The following is a 14611-nucleotide window of genomic DNA, read 5'->3' on the forward strand; positions in this document are numbered from 1 at the left end:
ATATATATAGAAGCCCAGCTAAAGCAAGAACAGGGAACACCATTTTTTGTATCCTGTTGTTAGGGAAAAGTTCCTAGAAGGAAGTCTGGCACAAAGGGTGCTGCGAAAGATTTAATAACAATGGGGTGCAAGGGCGTAGCCAAGGGGGGGCAGGGAATCCACAAATATTATTAAAAACCATTGAAAGTACTCAATAAAATCAGGTTCTGCCCCACCCCCAGCAGCATCCCGCCTCCGTGATTTCCCAAAAATGATGGGGTGATCCTTTAAAGATGAACTTATTTGTTTGGATCCAAAATGATGATCTACGTTCGCTAATAAACAAAGGTGGTTCTCCCTCCCCACTTTTCAATAGTTTCTGAACAGTGGGCTGTGATATGTTCTGCAGATTCTCGCAGCCCAAACAGGTGAACGCTTCGACTCTGGAAAAGCTTTGAGAGGACCCGGCTTTCCACAAACTGCACTGGCGATGATGTGGATTGGATGTGTTTGCTGGAAAGTTTCTGAATGTCTTAGAGGGCGGGGAGCAGTCAGCGGGGAGCGCGCGAGGCTTTCCCGGACTCTCGATTCCAATCCACACATTGTTGTGCACAAGAGCCTGCGCGCAGCTTGGTGGCACCAGACACCTCCCTTTCCCCCTCGGTGACTCCAATCCCGGCCCTGCCGCTCCTGCTCCTCTCTCTGTTCCGCAGTTTGCCGCTCTCCTCAGCCGCCGCTGTTTTCAGTCGGCAGCCGAGGCAGAGCTCCCAGTGTCCCCGGAGCCGGAGCGCAGGCGAGCCAAGCCACTGGCTGCCCGTCTCGGGGAGGAATCGGACGCGCGGCGCTGCTCGGCCGACCCATTCCGGCTGCAAAGAGGTCCGCGGAGGGCTCGTGCGCCCGGCGGCCCCTGCATGGAGGCGTCGGCCGCTGCTCCCCGGAGCCCCGAGGCGTAGCGCCCTCCTCCTCCGCCGCCTGCAATCCCACACCGAAGTTTGGGAGGCGCTCGGGAAAGTTTGAGCGCCGCGCTTTACGCACGGCGGTGGCCACCGTCCCCAGCAGGGCGCTCCAGAAGTCGCCCCCCGCATCATGGCGAGCAGGCCGGCAGAGCTCGAAGAGGCCGCCCGGCCGGCTCGCCGCTCCTCCGGCGGCTCGGCTCCCCCCTTGCGAAGGGGCAGCGTTGGCCAGCGGCCCCTCTGGGTTGTCTACATGGCGCTTTTCTGGAGGCTTAGCGCCGCCGATTCGGAGTTTTCCATTTTGGACGAGGCGCAAGTTTTAGCCACTCAGATGAGGAAACTGGCCACGGAGGAGCTGGGGGTTGTCACCATGCAGGTAAGCTTCCCTTCTCCCCGGCGCTCTTTCCCATTCTTCCCCCTGAATTCTTCCCCTCCTCCTTTCTCTCTCAGCTTCGCTTCCTTCTTCCTGGTTTTCTTTCTTCCCTTTCCCTTCATCCTTCCTGTTTTTCTCCCACTTTTCTTTTTTCTCCCATTCCAACCCCCCCCCCCGCTCTCTTTTCAAATCCTGTCTTCTACCTTTTCTCCCTGCTCCTCTCTCCCCCCCCCCCCCGCACCAGTGGGCTGCTGCTTGTTTATCTCCTCTGCCTTTTTGTTGCTTAAAATTTTGCTTGGAAGTGGCACCCCTCCCCTCAACTTGCAGGGAACTGGAGTTTTTACCCGCTTAGTGGCGTCCCTCGCTAGATCTCCGATGTGGAGCACCACGCTGGCTCTCACCGTTGTTGTTGGGGCGGGGGGCGGGTTAGGCAGAAAGCGCCTGTGTTTTCTCACCGTTTGCAGACTTTTGATCAGAGCAGGCTGCTGAATCCTTTCATATAAGAGCATCGATGAATGTTGAAACATGATCCGCTGGTTTCAGGCTGTTGCCCCCCTGGGCAGAGATACTTGAAGGAGGAGGCTTGGAACTGGGTTTTCTGCATAGTGTGTGTGTGTGTGTGTGTGTGTGTGTGTGTGTGTGTGTTGTATGTTGCTCCAAAGACCTGCTTCATTTTTGAGGTAGCTATGGAAATCCTTATCTTTGACAAATCCAATTTTGGCAAATTTGAGAAGCTTGAATGCTTCCAGCCACTTAACGCTAGGGTCGTAATTAGTAGCTAAAGCCAGACTACTTGGAAGCAAGTAAAATGAGATTTGATTGTTGACTAGCATTGCTTTCTCCTGGATCTTTTTGTGTGTGGTGGCAGAGTTCTCTTTAAAAAGAAAATGCATTAACAGGACGATGATCCTATGCATGTTTTCTTGGAATTAAGTTTCATTGAGTTCAGGGGGCCTTATTCCCAAGCAAATTAGGATAAGAGTGTATCCTAAAGCTATCATTAACATTTTCTCTCAAAGTTGCCAAACTGCTCGATAATTTTGCTGGGTAGAGGAAGAGAGCACTCCTCCGTTGAAATATTTTTATTTAACATTTTAGAATTTCCTCCCCACCCCCAATTTTCAACCCAACAGCTAGGTAGGAGAAAAATACTAGAAATATATCAGAAAGATAAATGGAAATTCTGAGAGGATTGGTGTAGTTTTCTTTTTTTTGGCGAAAAACAAAACACAAAAAGCAGTTTAACAAATTTTTAGTATTTTAACTCCTGAAACGCTTTTCCTGGCACTGGGTAATTTGCCCCAGTTCAGAAAGAGCGAGATGATTAGCAATTATAGTCTATCTCTGCCTTTGTGGTTGCATATTAATGACAGTTTGACTATTGTGCTTTCTGTAAAGGAGGCTAATAGCTGTGTTACAGCAACCAACTGCAGCCTCCCCTGACAAAAGGTGAAATTGGATCCCCAAACACACTGCAAATGCGAGGTAGGGTCAGTGGCAAAGGCAGTTTTAAAGCCTCCCAGATTGAAAAGGAGACGCTTCATGGAAGCAGCAGGGGTCTGTGCCCAAATGGCCCTTTATCTTCTTCAAACTGGCTCCTTTCTACTAACTTTTGAAATATTATTGTTTTGGCTCCCTCCTAGGGCTCTTGGGCTTTTGTCAGAGTTTCTTTCCCCCTCATTTATTGTAAGAAACAGCACATTAAAAATGACTATGCTTAACAAGGTAGATAGTAGTAAATTATTGATATACTGAACTATGGAGAATTTAGAAGTCAGTTCCCTTCTCCCACAAGAGCCGATGGCACATTTCTCTCCCTGTGTGTAATCTGTAGACTCTGGGAATACTGTTAAAGGAAAATGCTACTATACCATTAAAAGAGATGCTCTCATTTTATGAACTTCCCCCTTACTGGTACATGCCTATGTATAATTATGTTTGTGTAAAGTGGTCTTTTCTTTCTTTCTTTTTTACATCAGGGCATGTAAAAAATGCATTTGCATGCATTATTTGTCATGTTAATTCTTTAGCTTGTTGGGCGATTAAGTATCTGTCACTAAGAATTGTGGCTTTTAAAGGTTTATTGGCTTCCAGAAGAAATGTTTGATGCCCATACTAAATATATTGTCTTACTGTTAACTGGGACGGGTGAAGCTAGATGCCATCAATTCAGTAAAGCCAGAGATTTTCGTATATCGTGGTAAAAAAAAAAGTTCGTTGTTTTTCATTTGTTTCACCTTGTTTCAAGCTTCCCATGGTTTCTGCAGAGACTTTACTGCAGAAGGAAGTTAGAGTAAAAAGACTTAATTCAGAAGGTGGTGATTTTGTTGACTTTTATGTATAATTTAGCTGTAGATACTGAAGCGTGTTTGTTGTCTCAAATATCTGCAGTCGTAAATCTGGTATAATACAGGAGATCTCCTTATGGTCCTGTTGACATCATCAGGTGTCCATAATAATTGGGAATGTGTCAAAAAAGAACCTAGAGGAACAGTGAAGGACCTTTACATATCTTAATTGTTGTGAGTGGGTATCTAGCAGTGGAGACAGCAGGAAGGAGGCCTAAAAAATCAGAGACCAACTAAAGGAGATATGGGGAATGACAAGGACAAAGCCCAGAGAAGAGAGAATAAATCAGGGCGAGACTGCAAGTTGTGATTGTAAGGAGGTAGAATTTGATTTCAAATGCTTTAAATGATTGATCAGAAGAACTGAGGAGACTGAAATGTTCTCCCTGACAATTCAGTGAAGGAGAGAGAAGGGGTTGGAGAAGTTGAATAGGTGATTCTGGGCTTTGAATAGTTCACATCATTATGTTTGGAGTAACAGGACTGTATAAGGAGGTGACACCAACCAGAATAATGTGAAAATAAGAAAGCGGGTAGCCACTCCCAGATTTGTGAAACCAATGATGAGAGAATGGAAGGGGCAATCTGTATTGCAGTTGATTTGAAAGGCAAAACAGTATTTCTATTCCCTGTGAGTGGGGTGGCAGTGAGATGGCGTATCAAAAAAGTTTGTCAGAGATTGACTTGAGTAAATTTGAATCTATGGGAATTAGTTAAGATTGCCCATGAAGGCTGTGTGAGGAAGCAACCAGCCTCAGTCCCCCATCCCATACAGAAATGGTCCTCACAAAGGGAGAAGGGATGAAGGAAAACCTCTAAATCTTGAAGGAGCTGCAGGAAAGGTGAGAAGGGTAAGCAAGGGTAACCAATGTGACAATCGGCCTCAGAAGACCCTGTAGTGGGTGGTTGTATGCAGTAGAGAGCTTGATAAGATTCAGAACTTTTGTTAGGCGTTTCTGAATTTCCTACAGCATTCTTTTGCTGCTGTTCCAGGATTTTCGTTTACTCCTGATATGTTTCCGTCTTCTGTGTTTCATTCTTACAGTCCTAATATCCCTTAATGTGAAGTGCTTGAAGTTCTTATATAAATGTAACAAATTCATCCCAAAGCATGTTTGATATGGAGATGTGCACCTATGTATAGTTGTGGGGGAAAACCACACATCTGTTGCGCAGTGAGTGAGGTTAGTAGTAGGAATGCATTGATCTAAACATCAGGATTGTTTTTCATTTTGTATGGCACACAGAATTACTTGTAACTGAAATGTTGATGTGTGGATGTGGGGCTTTTAGTATAGATAGATGTGTTGATTTGCATTTAGTATAACCTGAAGTGTATGTAACCCGAGGTACTGCTAAAGGAATGGCATGGCTTTCGTTTTACAAAGAATGTGTTTCATCTTTGATCAAAAAAGTTAACCAACATATGTGTGGTCTGAATTTGCATGCTTATGAATATTACACAAAATGTCTAAAGGATCCTTCATTTTGACCATTTGGTCATATTCTGGTACTCGCTGGAATAAATAATCTAGAATATATAGACATTTAATCAGTAGGTTTTTTTTAGTATTTTACTGAAAGCTAGTTATACTTTCCTTAACCTAGTCTCCAAAAGTTGTGTTGTGGTTTATAAATGAGAAATGCTATGACTCAGAAAAAGGTAATACAGTATACCTAGGGTCACATCCAGTGTTAGCCATGCTCAGAGTAGACCTGTTGAAATTGATATAATTTTTCAATTCATTTCAATGGGTATACTCTGAATAAAAAATATGTGTAAGGTAACATCCTAAGGCTTCAGTGGTATACCTGGTATATAGGAATTTGGCCACAATTGTAAGGTATCTTAGTATCTTGCTATACCTTTTGTCAGGCTGTACTGGTAGGCTGGTTCTGAACTGTTTGCTTGTGTCTGGGAAATTGGAATAAATATGAAGTGACTTGCAATATCATTACTGGGGGATTTGTTTCCTGATAGACCAGTGAAATAACCTTACCAGAATTGGAATGAAACCTTAAGTACTTTTAGCTGGAAGAGAAACCCATTGAGCTCAGTGAAACTACCTTCTGAGTAAATACGCATAGGATAAGACCGTTAGCCATTGCTATTTGTGAATTCTTTGAAGAAGGAGAAGCTAGTTCATGCATGTGTACAGTATACGTCACTTGAACACTAAATACTTAACTTATTTTACATACAAGAGACTCAGCCAAAAAGTGTGAATTGTCATTATTATTTATTAAATTTCTATACCGAAGATCACAGGGCAGTTTACAATATAAAATGGTCTCCTTTGAATAATAATTGTGTTTGAATTTGGTATTGGAGGATATAAAATTACTGTTGATGATGATTAATTGCTAATAGAATAATGTGCATGTATGTGACCCTGTTGTAAGATGCAAACTAGGTGTTACATGGGAGATGCTTTTATAAAATGAAAAAGCACATTGTTATGAAAATTAGGTTTGGGAGGCTTCCAGCTTGATAGAAAACTATGTTAGGAAGGCCTTCTCTTTATGTTGTGTTAATTGTTCTGCTTAAAATCCGCCCGCCCCCCCCCCATTGGATGGATGGAAAAGTAACTGTTTTCCTCCATTATTGATTGGAAAAGAACCAAAGAAGACCATTCCTAAATCACAGTGGAAATCTTGGGGTTGGGGAGGGGGGAATTAGGAGACAATTACATGCATTCTCTATGCCTTATCCAGGTTGTTCCTAAGATGATTCTGTTCATTCCCCATCATGTATCCACTGTACATTAGTATTTGGAGATACGGTGTGTGTCTTTGTCCCTCATCCATAACAAGTATAAGTTACAAAATGTCAAAATATTTATCATGTTAGTGTATTATAATTAGTACTGTGCTGAAATCTGCCCTCCCAATTTCACAAAAAAAGTTTGTGAAATAGGCTTTAAATTTTTCTTATTCTTAGGACACATTAGAATTTATGTAGGTTTTGAGTTTTCCTTGTTATTGGGAAGTGGCCAAAGACAGTTGTGTTTGGTTTTCCTTTCAATAAACAAATCTGTAGGCTGCCTGCACTTCCTGATCTGAAAAAGCCCATGGGGGGAGACATCTCTGGATATCTCCCTCTGGACTTTAATTGACGTGTAGGCACCTGGGAAAGCTGCAGAGGGGAAATTCTGGATTCAGCCCATAGCGTTGTTGTACTTTGGCCACTAAACACCATGTAATTAAAATAGGAAAAGTAAGTGTATCATCATCACCCCAGCTCTTGATAGGTTTCTAGTGTTGCATACCCCTGATCTGAGAGGGGAAGGTCAAAGAGGTTTCTTGGCTCTGCATAGCACGAAACATCCTCATGTTTTGTATTTAATGAAGCAAAAACAGGCTTAAAATATGCAGGGGTCAGTGGATCACTTCAGAATTGGGAGTGCTTAGTAATTGGATGAGGCATTGTGCTAGCTGAAGGTTTAGCATATGAAAAGCTGCTGTTTTGTCGAGTAGAAAAATTCCCAAGATTGTTTTAACACAGAACTGCTTATATAAAAGTGAATGTGTCTGACCGCAAGGAACACCACAAATTAATTGTACTTCAGGCTAAAGCAGGAGTAGCCAGTGTGCTGCCCTCCAGATGTTGCAGGAATACAACTTTCATCATATTTGACAGTTGGCCATGCTGGCTTGGATTGAAAGGAGTTGGAGTTGAGCAGCATCTGGGAGATGATGCTACATTGGCTATCCTAGTCTAAAGTAGGACGACCAGATAGAAAATATAGGATTCCTGTACGTATTAATAGTTGTGCAGAAGAGGGAATTTTAGCAGGTGTTGCTTGACCTGCAAGCAACACCTGCAGGTTTCTCCTCTTCTACAGCTACTAAAGGTGCAAAGATCCTTGCTTGGCCATCTTTGCCTAAAGGCTTCTTCCTTTCTATTTATTGCATTATTTACACACTTGGAAAATTGTTGAAGCTAAAGGAAACATGAGAGGGAAGAAAATTCCCCTTCCTTCTGCTCTGCTTTGTGTCTTTGGCAGTGCTTTGGGCTACATTATCTATTGGCATAACTCGGCCTACAGAGAATTAAAGCATTTGTATAAAAGTCAAATTATTCTAGTTTCACCAGACAGTCGGGCTTTGTCTGTGGCTTATGACATGATGGTGGAAAGTGATCAAATAAATGTGATTTGTTAAAACAATTGACAAAGGGATCCCAGCTCTAATTATGTAGAACAAGATTCAAAATATTAATTAGCCCTAAGTTTGACAGAAACACGTTAATTGTTCTGCTGGTGTGTAAATGTATAATCTGGTGTCACTGGGGCACACATTGCTGTGGTCTGCTTCATAGTATATAGAAGACTTATGCTGCCAGGAGTTCAGACGACCAGAGGATTCTAATGGAAGAGACAAACCTATAAGCAAAGATGGTTGTGTACACTTGACTATCCCAGTGTATATCTAAATTTTGCAATACAAAAAGGTGGACATGGACTACATACTCCATGCTTGTGGGTTTCATATACAGATTGACTGAGCATCAAGAAGGGATCTGTTTATAGGCACCTGCAGATCTTGCACCACAGGCAACTTCACCTGAAACACAGTGCTCAAAGGATAAGCAAGGATCTGCAAGCTAACCAATGAGAGTGATATCATCAATGTTTTGATGAGTCAGTAACTAGTTTAGGCTGGAACGCCTCTCTTCATAGGTGTCAGCCTGTCCTTTTCAAGAACAGCAAGGGAGATGCTACTTAGCCTCCTCATACCACTGGAAAGGGCTGGAGCAGGACCTTTTCACATTGGCCAGGGGTGCCAAAGTGTTGTGCAGCTGTGTGTTTAGGCCACTGGTGGCAAGAAATTCCATGCAGGAGAATGTGTTGGCTGGAGTGCTCTTTCCTTGCTCTGCATCCAGCATGGAAACCCAAGCAGCCTGGTAGAGAAAGGAGACTCCCTCCTCTGTGTCTAGCATGGAAATGTGACAGGCTGCTACCAGAGCAACATCGTTCTCCGTCCTTCCTCTGCAAGGAAGCTAGAAATTTTGTTTTGGCAGAATATTTACTTTTGTGGGCCTGTTTACAAGGTTGGCATTTTCTTCTCAAATTGTCCAGAAGCTTCATGTCAGTCCTGGTGAATTAGCAAGCAATGCAAGTGCATTTTATTTTAAACAGCATTTAACGGTTTTCTATGGGTGTAATATTTTTGTAATATTTTGCACTAATCTAATGGCATGCAATATTGTAATATTTTAGACTGTAGTTCTGAGAACCTTGTTGCTGTCAGCTGCCTTTGGCATCCCTATGGTGAGGAAGAAAAGAGGAGCTCAATAACCATTGCTGTATTTTGAGGTGTATCTTTGACTTTCCAACCACCTACAACTTCAGTAATGAAAACTTCCTCTTAAGATAGGGGCATTCAGCTGCTTTTGTGCAAACTGTTGCTGCTCCTTATCATCCCAAAAAACTCCCATATTTCATGCAGTAAACAGGCTCTGAAAATCAGAGGCCACAGACAGTGATAAAAAAACCTGCTTTTTCAGAATGTACATATCAGTTTGATTTGGTTTCAGTTGTATGTAAAGCTTATTATATCATATATATATGAGTGAGTATCAAGGTGTTTCTGTGGTTTTTGAGCTGAATATTAACATGTTATTGTGTAGTGTCTTCCTCATCAGGTGTGCTAGTTGATGTCATACCTACAAAAATTGAAGAAAATAACAATAGTGCACAAATCATCATCATCATGGTTTATTTGTATGCTGCCTCTCTATAAGCTAAACCATGTGCTAGGCAGCTTACAACATAAAAAGATTTACATCATTACAAAATGATAACAAAAATAATCATAACCAATAAATTAAAATCTCAATGCAATTAAGCAATTCCCACATAAGACATAATAAGATCTTACAATAAAGATTAAAAAAAATCATACAAATAACAGCAAAAATTAAGCATGTCCAAAATTAAACATTGACCCCAACAAAACTCCTAAACAGTACCCCTCTTCCAATCCCAAGAGTCTCTAGGCATGCTGAGCAGCAGGTCCTGCAGGAATCATATCAAATATAGTCTCTCTGGCCTCTTTAGCAGTCCCACCCACCCAGGCCGTGTGAAAAGAGGCTGGCAAGGCAGGGAGCATGTAGAGCAAGACTTGCAGCAAACAAATGCCCTAGCATGGTCAAGGAACTCTCCTTAGGATAAAATAGTGAGATGCAACCTATACCTGTACAGTGGTCCTTGCCCATCTCCTGTAAAGATCTTTGTAGAACAGAACTCAGGTTCTAGTAATTTTCCTGCAGGCAAACTAAACTGAGTTGATCTGACTTACATGGGAAAAGTAGATTTCTCAGTTTGGTGCTATTCCTGCGAAGCAAGATGTCTTCCGATTTGTTGGTCAGTGAACGAATGGAAGTGGTTTTAAAGATGTGACTTTGAGTGTTGGAATTTGGTAGTTCCAAATGGCACTTGAATGTAATGCAGGCTACCAAAGGAAGTTGCCAGCTAACTGCTGTGGCGCATCACTCGCTTTTGAATGAAGCATATAACTGAGACAGAGTGAGAATGGAGTTTGGGCTGTTACATTCCACATGAGCCAAGGGGCCTCCTATCCTAATGCCCTGGATGAGATGTCTGAAGCTGATTTTAATCTGTTTGCTTTAGAGAGAGGGTTGTTACTTTCCATGTTGTGACCATCAGAAAAGAATGATGACCTTATGCGTTTTGTCTCTTGGAGAATTATTGCTGTGCACACTGGTTATCTGTTCATCTGAAGGAACGACAGGAAGCAGCTATTAAATTGCTAGATATTCCTGATGCATTCATATCACTTTGTTTATAAAACAAATTGCCTCTTCTCAGTAATTGCCAGGTACATGAACAAAATAATGACATTGTCAAAGGTGATGGTAGAATAGTGGACTGACAGAGGATTCTTCAATACTGAGACTGTAGGAGATTTATCGTTAAGGTCATATGCAAAGTGCATTGAAGGACCACTTCAGGGAGTTGTGGAATCCATTCATGGAAACTGTTTATGTGCAGAGAATGCGCAAAAATGTTGCAACTCTTTTTGAGGAGCAGCTCGTTAACAAAAGTGGCACCTTATTTGCATGGCACTGAAGAACAATTTGCATCTGTTTGGTATGCCTGCCAAGTTGAATATCAATAAAAAATACTACCCTGAAGACAGATGTTACGGACTAAATGGTGATTTTAAATCATGATGTTGATATTGGAACAGTTTTCCAGATGTGAGAATCAGAGCTTTTCTCCAATGCTGTCAAGTGTATATCTGTTGGCATCAAGTAACATTTCCTACCACTTCTAGAGGAGAATCGGCACAACTCTGGTGCCATGATATGTGGTTGATAGTTTGAGATGAGGCTATGCATGCTGAAGACATTCCAGGAATATCTTTAGATATTATCAGTCTTTTACCTGCAGAGAAATGGAAAATATCTTGGTCTGGGATAGATGCAACCTCTCCAGTTATTAAGAGTTCAAAGGAGGAACCAGGAAGCAGATACTTCCCAGCTGTTAATACAAAGAACTAACAGAATATATATGAGAACTTTATATGATAAACAAATATTTCAGCTGATTAGGACCTTTGCAGATTTTGTTACATAACTACTATGGTTACATAACTACTATGGTGTACATCATGTCCTTACATCCAGTCTTATACCATACAAGAAGACTGCAAGAAGATCAAACATATCCATTCTTAAGGAAGTCAGCCCTGAGTGCTCACTGGAAGGACAGATTGTGAAGCTGAGGCTCCAGTACTTTGGCCACCTCATGAGAAGAGAAGACTCCTTGGAAAAGACCCTGATGTTGGGAAAGATGGAGGGCACAAGGAGAAGGGGACGACAGAGGACGAGATGGTTGGACAGTGTTCTTGAAGCTACAAACATGAGTCTGACCAAAGTGCGGGAGGCAGTGGAAGACAGGAGTGCCTGGCGTGCTCTGGTCCATGGGGTCACGAAGAGTCAGACACGACTAAACGACTAAACAACAACAACCATACAGAGTGCTGACAATGCCAACAAGACAACCCATCAAAATAAGGCTGCGGTTCTATGCACAACTTACCTGGGGGTCCATCTTATTGAACTCAGTGGGACATATATCTGAAGGGTTTGTGTTGTAAAACGTTTATTTCAACAATAGAGCAAATTAACTCTTTTGCCAACTGAATTAAGCTTTGTGTTATAACAATTTGGTGTATACTCGGTTTGCATTAATTATAAGCATCTTGCTAGAACTAAAGTTGACCAGATTAACAGCTCAAATGTATTTCTTCTTTTTAAGCTTCTGGTTGATGTAGATTATTTAAATATCTGACAAACTTTTTTTTTTAATGTTGAAACTGATAAATGCTTTATGGGGCCATTTCCCCTTCAAAAATGGTGTATACTACTGTAATTGGAGTGGAAGTCAGTGAAGTAAAATATCATCTGTTTTACATGATTGTGTGTTGGTTTGGTTCCAATCATAACAGTGTTTTAAGAGAGACTCTGAATGCTCAGGACTACAGCATTTTTCATCATGTTCCTCTTCCACTTGCTTTTTTTATGAAACATTTTGGAAAGATATAACAAGGCCCTAGTGGAAAGGCAGTTAATGTTGTCATGCTTAGGAGGAGGAAAAAATCTGAATTTTTAATTAGGCTTTAGTTGTTTCTTCAAAGCGTCAAGGCATCATTAGTGATGTAAGTCTTGTTGCATTAGCGGAGACTGACATTTCACTTCAAACACAGAGAATGCAGCTGTCCTGTGCAGATAAAAGTTGCCAAATGTGGTGCAGCAAGGTGGATTTGTAGATAATTAGCTGTCCCATTTTTACTGCTCTGCTGAAGAACCCTGCCAGTCATGTCGGGGAAAAGAGAAAGCTGGAATTATTAACTGGGAGAAAATCCAAATATGCCATAAAACACTTCTGGAATCACTTCAGCTGTGGCAGGGCTGATAAGATGTATGTTAAGGGAGCACACAAAATGAGTACAGTATATGATATCGCAAGCTGCCGCCGCCACTTTTTTGATTAAAAAAACCTCAAAACGTTAATTTAGTCAACTGGAAATAGCATGGGCTATAATGAATCCTTTACTGTGTAGTAAAATAATTGCTTTGGATCAATTAGTCTCAACAAGACTTTGTAGCAAATAATGTAGTGTGGCATAGTTTTGAATGAACCCTTCTGGATCAAGATACCCCAAAGTAATCCAGCCTTACTGGATCAGTCCAGTATCCTGCTTTACCACAGCAACTGGTATTCAGTGATAGGCTGTCTCTTGAATGTGGAGGTTACAGTATGTAGAGTTCTCATGACTAACAGCCATTGCCAGTCCTGTCCTTCATGAATTTGTATGTCTAACCGATAGTGGCTGGTACCACACCACATCTTGTGTTGTGGCAATGAATGCCATAAATTTATCACTCCTTTTTATTGAAGCATTTTGAAAGAAAGTGGGGGTAGTACCGGTAATTCACTGGTTTCTTAGCTTTAGTTGCTCCTGCTCAATGTTTGAAGTTCCGTGATGGACCATACGAGTACAGAGATGAACCTGCAGCAGAGGTCTCCTACAAGCTTTATACGCTTCCATGTTCTTTGAAAGCCTGATCAGAACTTGGTTTAAGAGCTTAACTGACTTCACTAAGTGGTTAATACTCACACTCCTATGGTTCACCATTAATTAGATTTGAAACTATGGTCTGAAGCTAATTGCAAGTTTCAGGTTAATAGCAAAGCTTAGTTTAGCATTCAGCATCCATAAGGTTAGTGCTGATAAAAGTTTCATCTGTGGCAAGGCTGGTTGGAAGAGGGGAGGGAGGATTTGTGTCATACGTAAGTGTGAAGGAGCCCACCTTCTTGTGTGACCTAGTTGTAATTATTATATGCTGGGATTCACTGGTGTTTGCTGTGATAAACATATAGGACCAGTTCTGATGCAACAAACTATAGTTTGTTAACTCAAGAATGACATCAGGACTGTGTGCGCCATTGCTCCTCATTCTTGTTTCATATCTTGGTTAGTAGGCCAATATTATACCAAGTTTCTTGGTCCTAGCATAATGAAATGCCGTGGTTGACATTATTCAGACTAGAAGCCCCCACAGCTGTTGTGCAAGGGGAGGAAAGCAGCAGTGGGGTGAATATGCAGCCCCAATGCTTGTTCTTGACTTAATAAACCAAGTTCATGACCTCTGAAACAGCCCTAAAGTGCAAAGGAGAGATGCATAGTTCCCAACTCAGAGGACACATATGCAGTTGTACTTTGCTAGTGCATGTAATCCGAAGTGTTTAGAGAATGTACATTTCACCAGTGCCACGCAACGTATGAATGCATATCCAGTGTATTTAATAAATAAATGAAAACTAAAATAAAGTGTGAATAGTTGTACAACACATCTGTAGGCTATGTTTACTGAAGGCATTCATGTTATAAATGACTCCATGGGTGTAGCCAGGGGGGGGGGGGACAGGAAGGGGCAGCTCCCCCCCGTCAATACAATTCAATAATAATACATAGCGAACTGAGGCCTGCCCCCCCACCACAAAAAAATCCTGGCTACGCTCATGGATGACTCATGACAGTACATTTTAGTCCCATAAATTTGTAAAGTATATTCTCATAATGGCTAGTTGCAGAAGGCTTTCATCACATTTGGCGACTGTTTTCTCTTGTTATTGTAATGTAACAGTTGTTTGGTTTTAGCACCCAGAAAGTTAAGTGGAAATGGGTGTATAAATAATTTGTAATGTGTATATAGAGCGACTTTAACCTTAAATAGCACCAAGCCTTTAGATAGCAATCACCAATGATCAAAGAAGTTGCATTCTAGTTTCAGGGAGAAAAGTGGTTGAACAAGATGAAAACTAAGGTTTTAGAGAAAAACTTAACTGTGAATGAGAAAGAGAAGTTTCAGGAGAAGACAGGACTAACATTGGTTAAGAAAGTGAAATATTTAGGGGTTAACA

General features: G+C 41.6%; 1 protein-coding gene across 2 annotated transcripts in view; it reads left to right on the plus strand.

The window, feature by feature from the left end:
* The first annotated feature begins 297 nt into the window (after nt 1–297).
* The window catches only part of CACHD1 (cache domain containing 1), a 120852-nt gene continuing 106538 nt past the window's right edge, over nt 298–14611 (plus strand). Inside the window, exon 1 of one of the 2 annotated variants that reach the window (XM_081011733.1) lies at nt 298–1308. In XM_081011733.1, the coding sequence (XP_080867859.1) occupies nt 1066–1308 (243 nt within the window). In that variant the 5' untranslated portion in view covers nt 298–1065. Of the gene's footprint in view, nt 1309–4473; nt 4496–14611 lie in introns of those variants that run through there. The other variant, XM_081011734.1, reaches the window with a different exon arrangement.

Source organism: Podarcis pityusensis, assembly GCF_964106645.2.
Source record: "Podarcis pityusensis genome assembly, chromosome: 6".
Lineage (NCBI taxonomy): Eukaryota > Metazoa > Chordata > Lepidosauria > Squamata > Lacertidae > Podarcis > Podarcis pityusensis.